General features: G+C 38.0%; 1 protein-coding gene across 1 annotated transcript; it reads left to right on the forward strand.

Moving 5' to 3' along the window:
- The first annotated feature begins 12,006 nt into the window (after positions 1-12,006).
- Positions 12,007-13,488, forward strand: LOC127095115 (E3 ubiquitin-protein ligase ATL6). Its single transcript, XM_051033851.1, has one exon. It carries the CDS (start codon positions 12,222-12,224, stop codon positions 13,314-13,316), a length of 1,095 nt encoding a protein of 364 aa, XP_050889808.1. The 5' UTR covers positions 12,007-12,221; the 3' UTR covers positions 13,317-13,488.
- The last annotated feature ends 263 nt before the right edge of the window (positions 13,489-13,751 follow it).

Genomic DNA, 13,751 nt, shown 5'->3' on the forward strand with positions numbered 1-13,751 from the left:
CTGGCCATGACGAAGGGATTCATATGGGTGAGGATGAACCTAGGGCCTCTAAGAAGGTAGAGGACAAAGATAGGCCTAAGGTTAACAAAGTTAGTCCCACTGTTGCGACCAAATCTGGTGAGAAGTATGACAGAAGCTTTGGCCTAATTACGAACTACAAGCTTCCAACAACATCTATGGAAACTTTGTTATCACCAGAAGACCTCAAGAAGCTCAAGAAAAGAAAACCATCTGAATATTTGAAAATGATGATAAGTTCTCATGGAAGTTCTGGCGACAAGTGTTCTAGTGCTTCAACGGCATCTGGTAGAGTATCAACGATGTCAAGTGTCAAAGCAACTATGTGTGCCATAAAAACTAAAGTATTTGGAATGGACTTGTTCAATACTTTGGCACATGATGCCTTTTCCGCTTTCAAAATTAAATACCTTCTCAAGAAAGTTGACATCCCCAAGGTCTTTCCTCTTGTAGCCAACTTTGTCATGGAGACTAGATTTTTGGTCAACCACCAATAAGCTAGAAGCCAAAAAGGCCAGTCAATCATCAAAACTGGATTTGGCTCTCGCATCTACTGCCAAAGTCAAAGAACTGGAAAAAGCTGCTTTGGAGGAGAACAAAGAGTTCAATGCTTGTGCTAACAACATTGTTAAGTGGGAGAAACAAATCGAAGAGATTCAACCTAAGATAAAAGAGGATAAGTCTAGGAAAAATAATATTCACAACAACAACCATAAAGCTCGTGATGAAGAGGTCGAAGTTGGGGTTCGACACATTGAGAATGTGAAGAATTTGGATGACGAAATTCTAATTATGACCTCTAACATCTCCTTAACAGATCATCGTCTCGACATAGCCAGAGCAACTTACGATAGACTCAAAATGTCCCTGCCTTTTTAATTTCTTTGCAACTTCATAAATTTATTTGTACTTTCTTAAGAATTCCCCCAGGGCATTGCCTTTGAAATTATCTTTTTCGGTTGTAAGCAGATTTAGCCAATTTGGCACTTTGATTACCATTTTGACACTTTCATTTTTATGTATTTTATTCCGTTACAATTTTTATCTCCTGCAACGTAAGCCTATATCTCTTTAAATATTTTCCGTTTACTCGTAGGATTCTAAGATCAAAAGTCAATTCTTCGATCTCATATGCATTGTTCAAAAACACTTGAACAATTCGAAATGGACCCTTCCAGTTAGGAGACCATTTACCCAGAATTCTGTTCATTTGATCCATGGGTAGGATAACCTTCCACACCATGTCTCTAACATAGAATTATTTAGCTTTAACTTTCTTGTCGTAAGCTTTAACAACTCTTTCCTTTTGTCAGAACAATGTATTTAATGCTTTCAATCTTTCTTCACTCAAATCCACTAACTCGTCTAACATCAAACTCCAATAATATTCACATAGAACTTCATGTTTCTTATGAATCCTTTTTTATTGCAAATATATCTCTATAGGGAGGGTGTGTCGTGTCCATTGGTCAGACGAAAAGGAGTAGTATTTGTCGCCTCCTTAGGAGAGGTTCGACAAGCCCACAAAACTTGGTCCAACGTCTTGTGCCAATTTTTTGTCTTTTGCCCGACATTTTTTTAATCAAGATAGTGATTATTTTATTAGCCGCTTCGACTTGGCTATTTTCTTGATCATAATAAGGTGTCGATGTCAGTAACTTAATCCCTACTTTAGACGCAAACTCCTGCATCTTTCGCCCAATAAATACAGACCCTTGGTCAGTTTAAATGGTATAAGAGATCTCAAATATATATATATATAATATATATATATATATATATAATATATATAATATATATATATATATATTATATATATATATATAATATGCTTTAGGATAAAATCTATGACAACCTCTTGGTCCATATTAACCAAAGGTATCGCTTTTATTCACTTAGTAAAATAATCAATTCCCACTAAGATGTACCTCTGTTGTTTCGACGAAGCTGGGTGAATTTCACCCACTAAGTCCAAAGCCCATCCTCGAAATGGCAAGGGCTTCACGATATCATGTAACTCGCTTGCAGGAACATGTTGGATGCCTTAAAGTTTAATGAGCCTCCACCTGTAATGGGTTAGCGTCGATCTGTATCAGCGTCTTTCCTTTATCAAGAAATTTAAGTCGGCCATCCTTGATTGTGTTCTATATGAGATCCCTGAAAAGAAAACAATGTGAAGTTTTGTGTCCCAAGAAATTATGATATTTACAAAACTCTTTTTTCTTTCGTTGCTCTAAAGACGGTGTTTTAGCGCCTGATGGCATATTATTTGGCCATCTGCAATAAGTAATTCAAAAATCCCATCGCATTTAGTCACGTCGGAAGTATAAGTTCTCTTAGGGAACTTATCATTTTTTTTCTGTTTCGACAAGACTTTTTCCATTCGAAGACTTAAGTAGTTTGCACACATATGATGGCCCTTGTTTTAATTCAGCCAGATTGATGTCATTCTCCTCGACACATTCAATGTGTGACACTTGGTCATTTTCTTCTATCTCTATAAACGCTACCATTTCTTTTTAATTTCTAGTCGCCCTATATTTTTCTATATTCAGGCATTCTACTTGTCAAACCCTATCAACTAGCTGGGTCATATCCCTCAAATATTGAGTATCTAGTTTTTTCCTAATAGAGTAATATAAACCTCCATCCTCTATTTCGACAAGCTCAGGCTTAGGCACTTGTGTGAAACACATCGCCTTCAACAAATGAAATGTATTTAGATAGTCATCTATCGATTCAGCGAATTTTTGCTTTACAGTTGCTAGTTTTTTCAAACTAATTTTGGAGTTCCCCGTGTAGAACTGCTCATGGAACAACCTCTCTAATTGTGTCCAATCATTAATCGAACTAGGGGGAAGCATAGTAAACCATTTAAACATATTTTTGGTTAAAGAACTAGGAAAGAATCTCAACCTAAGGTTCTCGTTATTTGTTATGTCCCCAGACTCACCCATATATTGAGTGATATGTTCGACTGCGGAATCTGTCGCGTCACCCGCAAATTTAGTGAACTTAGGGACTTTCCATCCTCTGGGGAGTTCTGTCTGTAAGACATACTCTGTTAAAGGGGAAGTATAGTTGGGTCGACGCAAAACCATATTTAGCCCGTTTTGGGCCATGATTCGTTCGACTACGACTGTAATGCTATTTTTCCCTGCCAAGTTATCTTGTCGAACTTGATGTATTACCTGATCCACATCTTGGTCCCTTTGAACTATATGGACTTATGGTTGGGGTTGCTTCACTTCTACAACCCTGGGTATATATTTTTGGCCCATATTCGCCATGTTTCCCTAATTAACTCCTTCTAAGTTTTAGGGTGGAGCCACTGGTCGAACTTGTGGCTGTGTGGCGCTAAAGAAGTCTTCTATTCGAGACATATGGGCAGCCAATTGTTGGTAGCTTTGATGGGTATCTTGAATCAAGGGATTGAATACAATCCCAATCTCTTTGGTTAACGTGTTAACCATTTCATAGTTACTTCCATCCATCTGTTGGATCATAACTAATGTCAAGTTGGAAGTTATGGGTGGCAATGCTTGAGAGCCAAACCCATTTCCTAACTAAGACTGGAAGTTTAGACTAGGGTCACTTATAGCAGACCCTGATTCCAAATGCATGTTAATGCGTGATAACATTGTGGTTGTATTATCATAAAACATCTAAGGGTTGGTACAAAAACCTGTCGTCGTCGACGTAGGCATCCCGTACTGGAAATCACGGCCAACAAAGGGCAATATAGGAAAACTATGCATATAAGTCCTGTATTCACTGTCCATAGTGGGCCTTGGAGTTACGGGAATATTATCATATGTTTATGTAGGAATCACAATTGTTTCTTGCGCACTCGATGACATATCCTTCGAACTTGCCATGAAGGCGCTAGGATTGGTCGTAGTTGTAGGCATCGAGCCCACATTTGTAGGACCAACATTATCCTCATTCGCGTTAGTGATTCTATTGACTCTCCTAGAACCAATCATCCTAGTATGTCTTCTAGATATTCTCTCGTAGTTTCTAGTTGTCACACCACTTCTAAGTCTCATGCACTTTCAACGAACTTTTAAAAACTTTTCCAAACTGAGGAAGTATTTTAGTCAAACAGAAATTTCAAACAAAGTTTTACACGAGGTCCCACTGGGTATGCCAATTTGTTTACCTGTGAATTTGGCAAACAACCGCTAGTCCTCCCAAACAGGGTCCCTTGCGGGATCGACTAGATTGATCCCAAAACATACGTGTAAAAGTTATAATTATTGTGTGTAGTGTTTGCATAAAGACTTAAGAGTTTTGTTTTGAAAATGACTCTTAGAACAAATGAAGAACAAAATGTGAAACGTTTGCTATGTTTCGAATGAGTACTGGAAAAAAGCAAGTAAAAACAAATATGAGCAAAGGACTTTGATAAATAAAATGGTGTATGAACGTACATTTGCATTCAAATTCACTCTTTTCTATGTTTGACACGTATACTTTTAGTAAGTGAATTCTGCAGTAGTTTCAACACATAGATTCTCCTAAGTTACAATCCTTATTTATAGTAAAACTAAATAACTACTTCTTAACTGGTCTTTCTTCCCCACTCGCCATGTTTTGCCTGCATGCAAAACTGTCTCTAGATGTTCCACGTGTCCCTTGTCTTGGATAAGGCTGAAAGACAATTATTTAGCCTCATTTTATTCCCAATTGACTCTTGTCAAACGAAATAGTTTTTCCTTTTGCATGAACTTTCACTAAGTCTCCTAGATTACACAGCGTATGCAAGGGCTTCGACTAGCTTCTTAAAGCCAATCTTGGGTGTCGAAAGGCTCTTAGGGACAAATTTCATTGAAACATCTTCACTTATCTAAGACTTCTCATATTCCCACAAAAACCTTTTCTTCCTTTTGCATTCTTGCTTTTTTTCCTTCTGTCGAAGTGCCTCTTTTGCAACAACTAACTCATCTTCGATTCATTTACTCATCATCCACGTCATCGCGTCGAAACCCCAGCTAACAGGCCTGAACAATTTTTATCGAGACCCCACGATGGATGCAAAATATTCTTAATAAAAATACTAAAAGGTTGACTTTCCTGTTATCCGTAAGAGAGAGCCTAGAATGATTAAGTGTTTGTTTATGTATATATGAGGTTTCTCCCATTTTTCCTCATTTCTTCATTTCCTTTTATAGGCCCATTCCATGCCTCCATCAATTATGAAGAGTCATTTCCTATTCCTTTCGGTATTCAAAGGCTAGAAACTGTCGTCGCTTTGCCTATTCAGTTTCTCTTCTTAATGACCGGTAACGTCCAGGCCCGGCCCTGTGCAAGTGCAGCATGTGCTGCAACACAGGGCCTCAAATTTTAGAAGACCCCAAATTTTAAAATTTTCAATTTTTTTTATAAATATTAATAAAAATAAATAAAATGTTATTAGAAAAGCTCAACAATTGAAAGAAATGTTATGATAAAAATTCAATACATACAAAAATTAAGATTGATCAAAACTAAAAAAAATTATAATTAAATTTATTTTTAATTAATAATAATTGTATTTTTGATATATTTTTTTAATTATTATAATTGTAATTTTTTAAAAATTTGGGTCCATTTTGGAAATTAGAACGGGACCTCCGATATGATTGGGTCGGCCCTGGTAACGTCTCTTTCATTATTTTCACCTTTCAAAATCGCTTACAGACGGTGGCCCTCCGATCATTATCTGGGCTCAATACCCCATGGTGCAAGACTCACCACCTCGACCCTTCAGGATCCTCCACTCGACAAGCTGAAGCCTTCTTAGGTCGGGTTATATATCAGATCTCCTAAGTAAATTTGTGTTCTATCTTTGACTAATACTCGACTTCCATCCAAACCATTTCTACTTCATCACAGATTTCTTCTGATCTTATATATCGATCGATCAACATAAATTTCCGGGATGCACAATTTTAATTAATCTAACGAATTTTGTTAATCATTTAGTCTATATATTTTTGGAAATATTTCTCTATATAAATAATCCATCCGATTCGTTAGATTAATGAAAATCGAGAGTTAAAATTTGGAATAAGTCTTTAAGATTTAGCTATTACATACATCGTTACATGACTCATGGTTAAGTCAACTCCTTGTCCTATGAGTTGAGTTGTTTTCATAAATTTGTGGTCTCACCCCCTCAACATATTACAGCGAGCTAGGCAATGCGACTTCACCCGCTTAAGCGCTCCCTAAGGGTTCAATATATTTTAGAACCGACGAATCAGATCATATAAGCTCAAGGCGAGTTTGAACTATTACAAACATATTAGTTCATAGTCCTTCAACTATGAATCTTATAAAGGCAAAATAAATTAAACAATATTTAATAATTTAATATTTAATAATTTAAATATAATTATTTATTTTAATTCAAATATAAAATAATATTAACTCATACATCAATAATACTTCATTCCATCCTATTTATTATTAAAAAATATATATTATGTATCTAAATAATATATAGACTAGATACATTATATATTTAATATATTATTTCTTCTAACGAATAGCATAGAAAAATATTAAAAGGGTGTAAGTTAACAATTTAAATAATTAATCTATGTCTATATAACAGCAGAAAACTTAAATTGTAGTGGTTATCCTAATATTCGGTAAAAATAAAAATGAGAGGTTGGATTTAATAGGTAAAATCTTATAAGCATTTTTATTTCACAATTATAACAAAAATTACGAAATTTCGCATTAATTTTTGTTTGAGGTATTTTTTTAAAAATTTAATTGAAATATACTAATAATGTAAAATGATTTTATATCATCAATTGGTCATAGATGTTGTATTTTTTTTTTTTGATAAGCAGTTGTATTAAAACGCACAAGGGGTGCAACCCAATATAAAGGGAAAAGTTACAATCCAATGAAACTTGCAGGATTATCAAACCATAATTCTCTATTAATAACTATACTCCCCTTAGACAAAATAGAAATCCAATCCCACCCAACAGATTTAATAATCAATAAAATCTCTACCACATTCCAAATGGAATGTTTAAAAACCAAATTATTTCTCGCATTCCAAATGCTCCAACAAACCAAAGACCAAATAAACGCGAAAAAAGACGACTTCACTTTTCCATCCAAAGAATTAGACAAAAATAACAGCACATCTTCTCCGGTAACAATAGTACCAATATCCGATAATTCCAATATATCATCAAAAACCACTCCAAACCATGAGAACACTTCCTTCCAAATGGTTTTAACTTTACAACACTTAAGAAAAAGGTGACCAACAAATTCCTCTTCTAACTCACATAAGGGACAAAAAGAACCCTCCACACCTAAAATCACACCTCTATGCGAAAGTTCTTTTCTCGTCGGTAAGGCTCCCAAGATCCATCTCCACCCAAACAACTTGACTTTACACGGGATAATAGCTTTCCATAATCTTTTAAGTTCACAACGTCTAAACTCACTACCAAGATGATTAACCGCATTCAATGAGTACAAACGTTTAAAAGCATTCCTAACCGAAAAGCCCTCCACATCTCTCCACCAAATTAATTTATCAGCCTCATTCAAACACGGTTTTACATCCTTTAAGATCTCTGTTAACTCCTTCCAATCCTCCAATAATTCACCTACTAATAAGGTAGAATCAACACCCACCTTCCAACTCCAACCCTCATTCTCCCATAAACCACAATTAATCACAAGAGCATTAGGAAAAGAGCAAACCTCAAATAACCGAGGAAAAAGAAGTTTAAGAGAAATACTTCCCAACCAACAATGCTTCCAAGCAAGAAAAGAATTGCCTCTTCCCAATTTACAAGAAATTGAGTCACAAAACCAATCATGACCGCCAAAAGGAGTACCACAAACTAACCGAATATCTCTCCACCATAAAGAGTAATTAGACAAAACCGGCTTCGACACCACATCACAAAGAGATTGCAGTCCACTACCATATCTAAATTGAAGTAAATTAAACCAAATCGCATGCTTATCATTAAGAAAACGCCAACCCCATTTACTCATCAAAGACAAATTAAACCACTCCACATGCTTAACACCTAAACCTCCTTCCTCCGTTTTCAGACAAATTTTATCCCAACTAACCCAACACATTTTTCTACTTCCACCACCATCTCCCCATAAGAAATTCCTTTGAATTTTGATAATATCCTCCAAAACACACTTAGGAGCCTTAAAGAAAGAAAGTAAAAAAATAGGCAGATTGTTAATCACCGAAAGAAAGCTCGCCTTCCCTCTCCTACTAGTATTAATCCAAATATCACTCACCAAAGGAATGAAATCATCATGCTCACACCACCCTTTAAAAAACTTAAAAGGTTTCGGACCCCAATCCACAAAATTGCAATTTAACCAAATAGGACAATGGTCTGAGATAGACCTATCCCCCGCCACAATCCCTCCCACACCCCACAAGTCAAATAATTTCTCAAAAATGAGGAATCTATCCAACCTACTACAAGCACTCCCATCCAAATTGTACCAAGTAAACCTCTTATTAATCATTGGGACATCCACCAGATTCATCGAACTAATAAAACCCTCAAAGTCCTCCGCCTCTTTTATGTTAAAATTATTCGAAATACCCTTCCTCTCCGCTTTTACCCGGACAGTATTAAAATCACCACCAACACACCACAACCCTTCTGGAAATTTCGATTTAAACTCAACAAGCCTCGCCCAAAAGACCCTCTTCTTCTCAATAAAACAGGAAGAATAGACATTAACCAAAAAAAGATTAATACCAGACCACAACACATGAATACCAAGAAACCCTTCCCCAACAAAACTAGCCACCAGAGCAAAAGAATTTTTCTTCCACAATGTTAAAATACCTCCAGATCTACCCACTGCCCATTTAGAACTCCACTCCGCTATAGAATCATTCCAAAAAGAATCCAAAGAGATAACATCAATAGCATGAATCTTGGTTTCTTGAATAAAACACACATCTGCCTTAGAATCACAAATTAAATTTCTCAAAGAACGCAATTTAGCTTTGCATCCACACCCACGTATGTTATACGATGCAATAATCATTTAAAATGATTTGATTTTGCATCCACCGAATTAACCACACACTTATCGGCTAACTCCCTCACGTTTATAGCTTCAATTTGCAACCTTTCAGGCCCTCCTCCCGTCAACCCCAAACATTTTGCTCTATGCCAAATATTACGCGCCACACCACTATTAACCTCATCAACATCTACCGGTTCCACACTAACACTTTCCTCCACCGATTCAAAAGAAGAACGATACTGACCAACCCCCTCGTTCTTACCGTGCGCAATTTTAATGTTATTCAACCTCAATCTAGAAACAGGCAACTCAGAAAGAGTCTCTGAACCATCACTATAACTGCCTCTGTAACCACTGCTCCGCACAGACAAAGCACTCTCCTTTCTGCTAACCTTCGAATTTCTCAACCTCTGCCCACCAACCAATAATTTCAACCCCATTACCGTCCCAGACAGTGTCGCCTCACTGTCCAGCAAATGTCCACCAGACCGAGAAAAATCCACACCCTGAACCACTTTTTCACAACTCCCCACAGCAGCCCTCCCACCTGCTACCACATCAACCGACAACGAAACAGATTCACCAAACTCATGTTCTGCCGAATCACCCACAATTCCTTTAACTCCAGCCACCAAACTACTGCTCCCTAAGGGAACCCGCACACAGGACCCTGCTGACTCCGAAGATAACGAAACCTTAAGCTCAGATTCTTTGACTACCGTATCCGCATCACCATTCGAACAGTAACCAAAGCTACCACAAACCTTCGACCCTGAATCCATCGCCTTCCCTCCAACCTGTGAAAACAAGTGAGCATGACAACGACCAACACCTCCAACAGAATGTGTAGCCGTCCCTGACCGGATGCCAGTATTATCCTTCGAACAGTTCCCATCACCTCCACTCTCCTTCGCAACCGAATCCAGCGATGATCCTCCATCCCGAAACACAGTCCGACTCTGCATATGCACTTCACCAGAAAACGCACCAGACTCTGAACGAACAGCAGGCCTGTGTCCGAATGGTTGCTCAAAATTTTCTCGCAAAATCAATTCATCTTCCTCGAACATATGATGATTATCTGAACCCTCAGCATCTGAATCAAATTCACCCTCCGACAACTCCTCATTCGCAGAATTAGTTGTACCTGTATCAACAGTATCACTAACAACCCTTCCCACCTCTTCCACCACACTAATGTCAAAAACCAGCCCATTGATCTTCACTTGAACCGATTCATTAAACCACCTTTTACTTCTAGTTCGAACCAACAATCTCGCCGAATCCAACACCTTCCTCGAAGCTGTATTGAAGTCAGCCCGCACAAAAGACCCAAACAAGCCCACAAAAGACACCAAAAAATTCCACCATCCAAGCGTGACACGGAATACCTAAACATCGAACCCACATCAATCGTTCTTCATCCACATGCCCGGGTTTCCATCTATCAATTGACGTGAACCATTTTCTCCACCAATTATGTCCTTCATCAACAAAAAACTCTACCGCACCCTCCTCCACATCTTCAAAGATACACAAATTAGGCCCTAACGGTTTGATGGAAAAGTCAAAATAGCCTTCAGACTGAAAAATTTTCTGCATCGAATACGCCATCCCCGGCATTCGAACCAATCCAACATACGCCTTTAGTAACTTTGGGTTATCCCTATCCAAATCAATATAGAAATCCAAAGCTTCCAAACTACTAACAGTTACCTTCCCAGCATCAGATTTCATCACTCCCTCCGCAGCATCAGCCCTCTTCACCGCATCAAAACTCTTCACAACCTTAGTATCAGCAGTCACCTCGTTACAACCTATCACCTTCCCAGTATCTCCTAACAACTCTTCAGAGCCCACTTCATTATTCCTCACCACCGCAGCCATAATCACTTCCTTGTTCCCTCCTATCACCACTTTAGCAAAAGAGCCGACAAATCGCGTAGATAAACCATTCCGCTTCTCACCTCCCCCATCACGCGACTTCTCCATCCAGCCAATCCTACTAACTCGATTCTGATTACGAATAGAATCAAAAGATTTCGAAATCCTGGAAAACCTAGGAATATTGACCTGCAATTTGACATTCTCAACAAAGATATTATCCAATTTGCACGCCAGCCTTCTTGAATCAATTACATTGAAAAACCTCACAAACCCATAACGTTTTCCTCGTATATCTTTCTTCAACGGAATGACAACTTCGTCAACCTCACCAAATCTGGAAAAAACTTCATGAAGATCTCTAGCCTTGTATGAATCAGGAATTGAAGAAAAGAAGAAAGAGGTGATTTCTCCCCTCCTCCCAAAACCCGTCCTCACATTATCCCAACGTTTGTTATTGACTCCGCCCTTTCTTCGATTAACCGGAGTCCATTCTCCCTCTTCCAATTTCTCCCCTGTTGCATCAGCATGAGAAGAAACCCCCAAATTTTTCTTTCCCAACCCTAATTTTTGATTTTCTCTCTCCTCCCGCTCTCTCATTTTTTTAAAGGTACAATAAATAAAAAAGTTGAACTCTTTGTTACCTTGTAAAAAAGTTGGAAAACATTATGAATAAGGTCATAGATGTTGTATGTTGAAATATGTTAGATTTTTATTTTAAAAATATATAAAATAATACAAATAAGTGATGATGATGAATTGAGAGTATACAATTTTTTACACGGATAATATATAATAATTAATCTTTTTTTTTATGAAAAATCGTAAAAAAAAAATTCTTTTTTTTTCCTTTCTCATCCAAATCTTCTTCGAATTATTTAGCCAAGCAAAAGGAAACGTGCGACTAAAAACGTAACCAAATAAAGCTGTACACATAATTAAATAAACTCAACAATAATACCAACATTACTCAACGAACGAGATTTTTCAATCCTTTTCGGAAGTTTCCGCTCCATTATGTTGGTCCACGTTTGTACTTGTACACCGTCTCTGACCAACATTAGATTAATACTCAAAGTGGACCCCATTTTCAGTGACTTTATTACCCGACCCAAATTACACGACATCTTCCTAATCAAATTGTCCTAAACAAACACACACAAAAAAACCCTTTATGTCTTTTTATTCTCACTCACAAACCAAACCATTCATTTCATTTCATATATAACCTCTCACCCTTCACTTCTTTACACTCATTCTTCCTCACAATTTCATCAACAATGGATAATCAAAATGACAGAACTATTCCTCTATGTTTTGTCTTCATGTTTCTGTTTTTCTCCGGTATCCCCTTCGCCGGAGCACAATCAGTCGACGGTAAAACAAACGACGACAACTATTACAACCGGGTAAGCCCCTCCATGGCGATAATAATTGTCATACTCATCGCGGCTCTCTTTCTGATGGGATTCTTCTCAATCTACATCCGTCAATGCGCTGATTCACCTTCAAACAGCATCCGCAACATAGCTGGAGTCACAGGACGATCACGACGCGCGGCGCGTGGTCTCGATGCTTCGGTCATTGAAACATTTCCGATCTTTGAATACTCGTTTGTGAAGATTCACAAAATTGGAAAAGGTACTTTAGAATGTGCTGTGTGTTTGAACGAGTTCGAAGAAACTGAAACGCTGCGTTTGATTCCGAAGTGTGATCACGTGTTTCACCCAGAGTGTATTGACGAGTGGCTCGGTTCTCATACGACTTGTCCGGTTTGCAGAGCCAACTTGGTTCCTCAACCTGGTGAATCGGTTCATGGAATCCCGTTGTTGAATACCGAACAGCAAGATATCGAGGCTCAAAACGACGTAGTTGAGTCTCTTCCTGAAAATGATGGTTCTGTTAAAGAGTCAACCGAACCGGAAGTGTTGAGCGTTAAAGAGACGCTGAACCGGAACCGCACGAGAGGCTCCCGGTCTGGTAGGCCACGTTGGTTTCCGCGGTCTCATTCGACCGGCCATTCGTTGATTCAACCGGGTGAGAATACTGAACGCTTTACTTTGAGGCTGCCTTTAGAAATGAGGAAACAGATATTGCAGAACCCGGAATTGCATCGGGCTAGAAGCTTGGTTGCGTTGCCAAGAGAAACTAGTTCGCGGAGGGGATATCGAACCGGTGGTGGGGAGGGGAGTAGCAGAGGGAAGTCCGTAAGAGGGTTGGACCGGGGTTTTAAATCAGACCGGTGGGTTTTCACCATGGCGCCTCCTTTTCTTGTGAGAGCGTCGTCGATTAGGTCACCGAGGGTGGCTAATAGTGCTGGGGAAGGTACTTCCGCAACGGCGGCGGCTGTTGACTCACCGCGCCCTCCGGTTTGACTTACTGCTTCTACCTGCACTCCCGATGCTTACGATTTTATTGTATTTATTTTAATTTTTTTATATCTCGAATTAGTTTTTGTTTTAGTTAAAATTTATAAAATGTGTATAATGTAGCACATTATTATCTTAAGATAAATATAGTCATGATATACTGACAATTTCATGACCACTGTATTTTAGTTCATACTAGTATTTTTTTCCGGAAGAAAATATGGCTGATACCCGAAGAGAAAATATTCCATATCAAACATAGACTCAGAGAATTCAATGGAACGAGAAATTTAAGCACAATTCACTCATAAAACATCACATTAAAAATTAGATCACATTTTATGTTCGCAAGTGTGTATATATAAATATTCAATTCATGATAAATATAATAAATCCGAATCTCTCAATCCAATTTAAGCAACGGTTAAATTTGTTGTATCA

Source organism: Lathyrus oleraceus, chromosome 6 (assembly GCF_024323335.1).
Source record: "Lathyrus oleraceus cultivar Zhongwan6 chromosome 6, CAAS_Psat_ZW6_1.0, whole genome shotgun sequence".
Lineage (NCBI taxonomy): Eukaryota > Viridiplantae > Streptophyta > Magnoliopsida > Fabales > Fabaceae > Lathyrus > Lathyrus oleraceus.

What these genes read in the sequence shown, in the direction of transcription:
- LOC127095115 (XM_051033851.1), top strand. Translation starts at nt 12,222, where the DNA reads ATGGATAATCAAAATGACAGAACTATTCCTCTATGTTTTGTCTTCATG.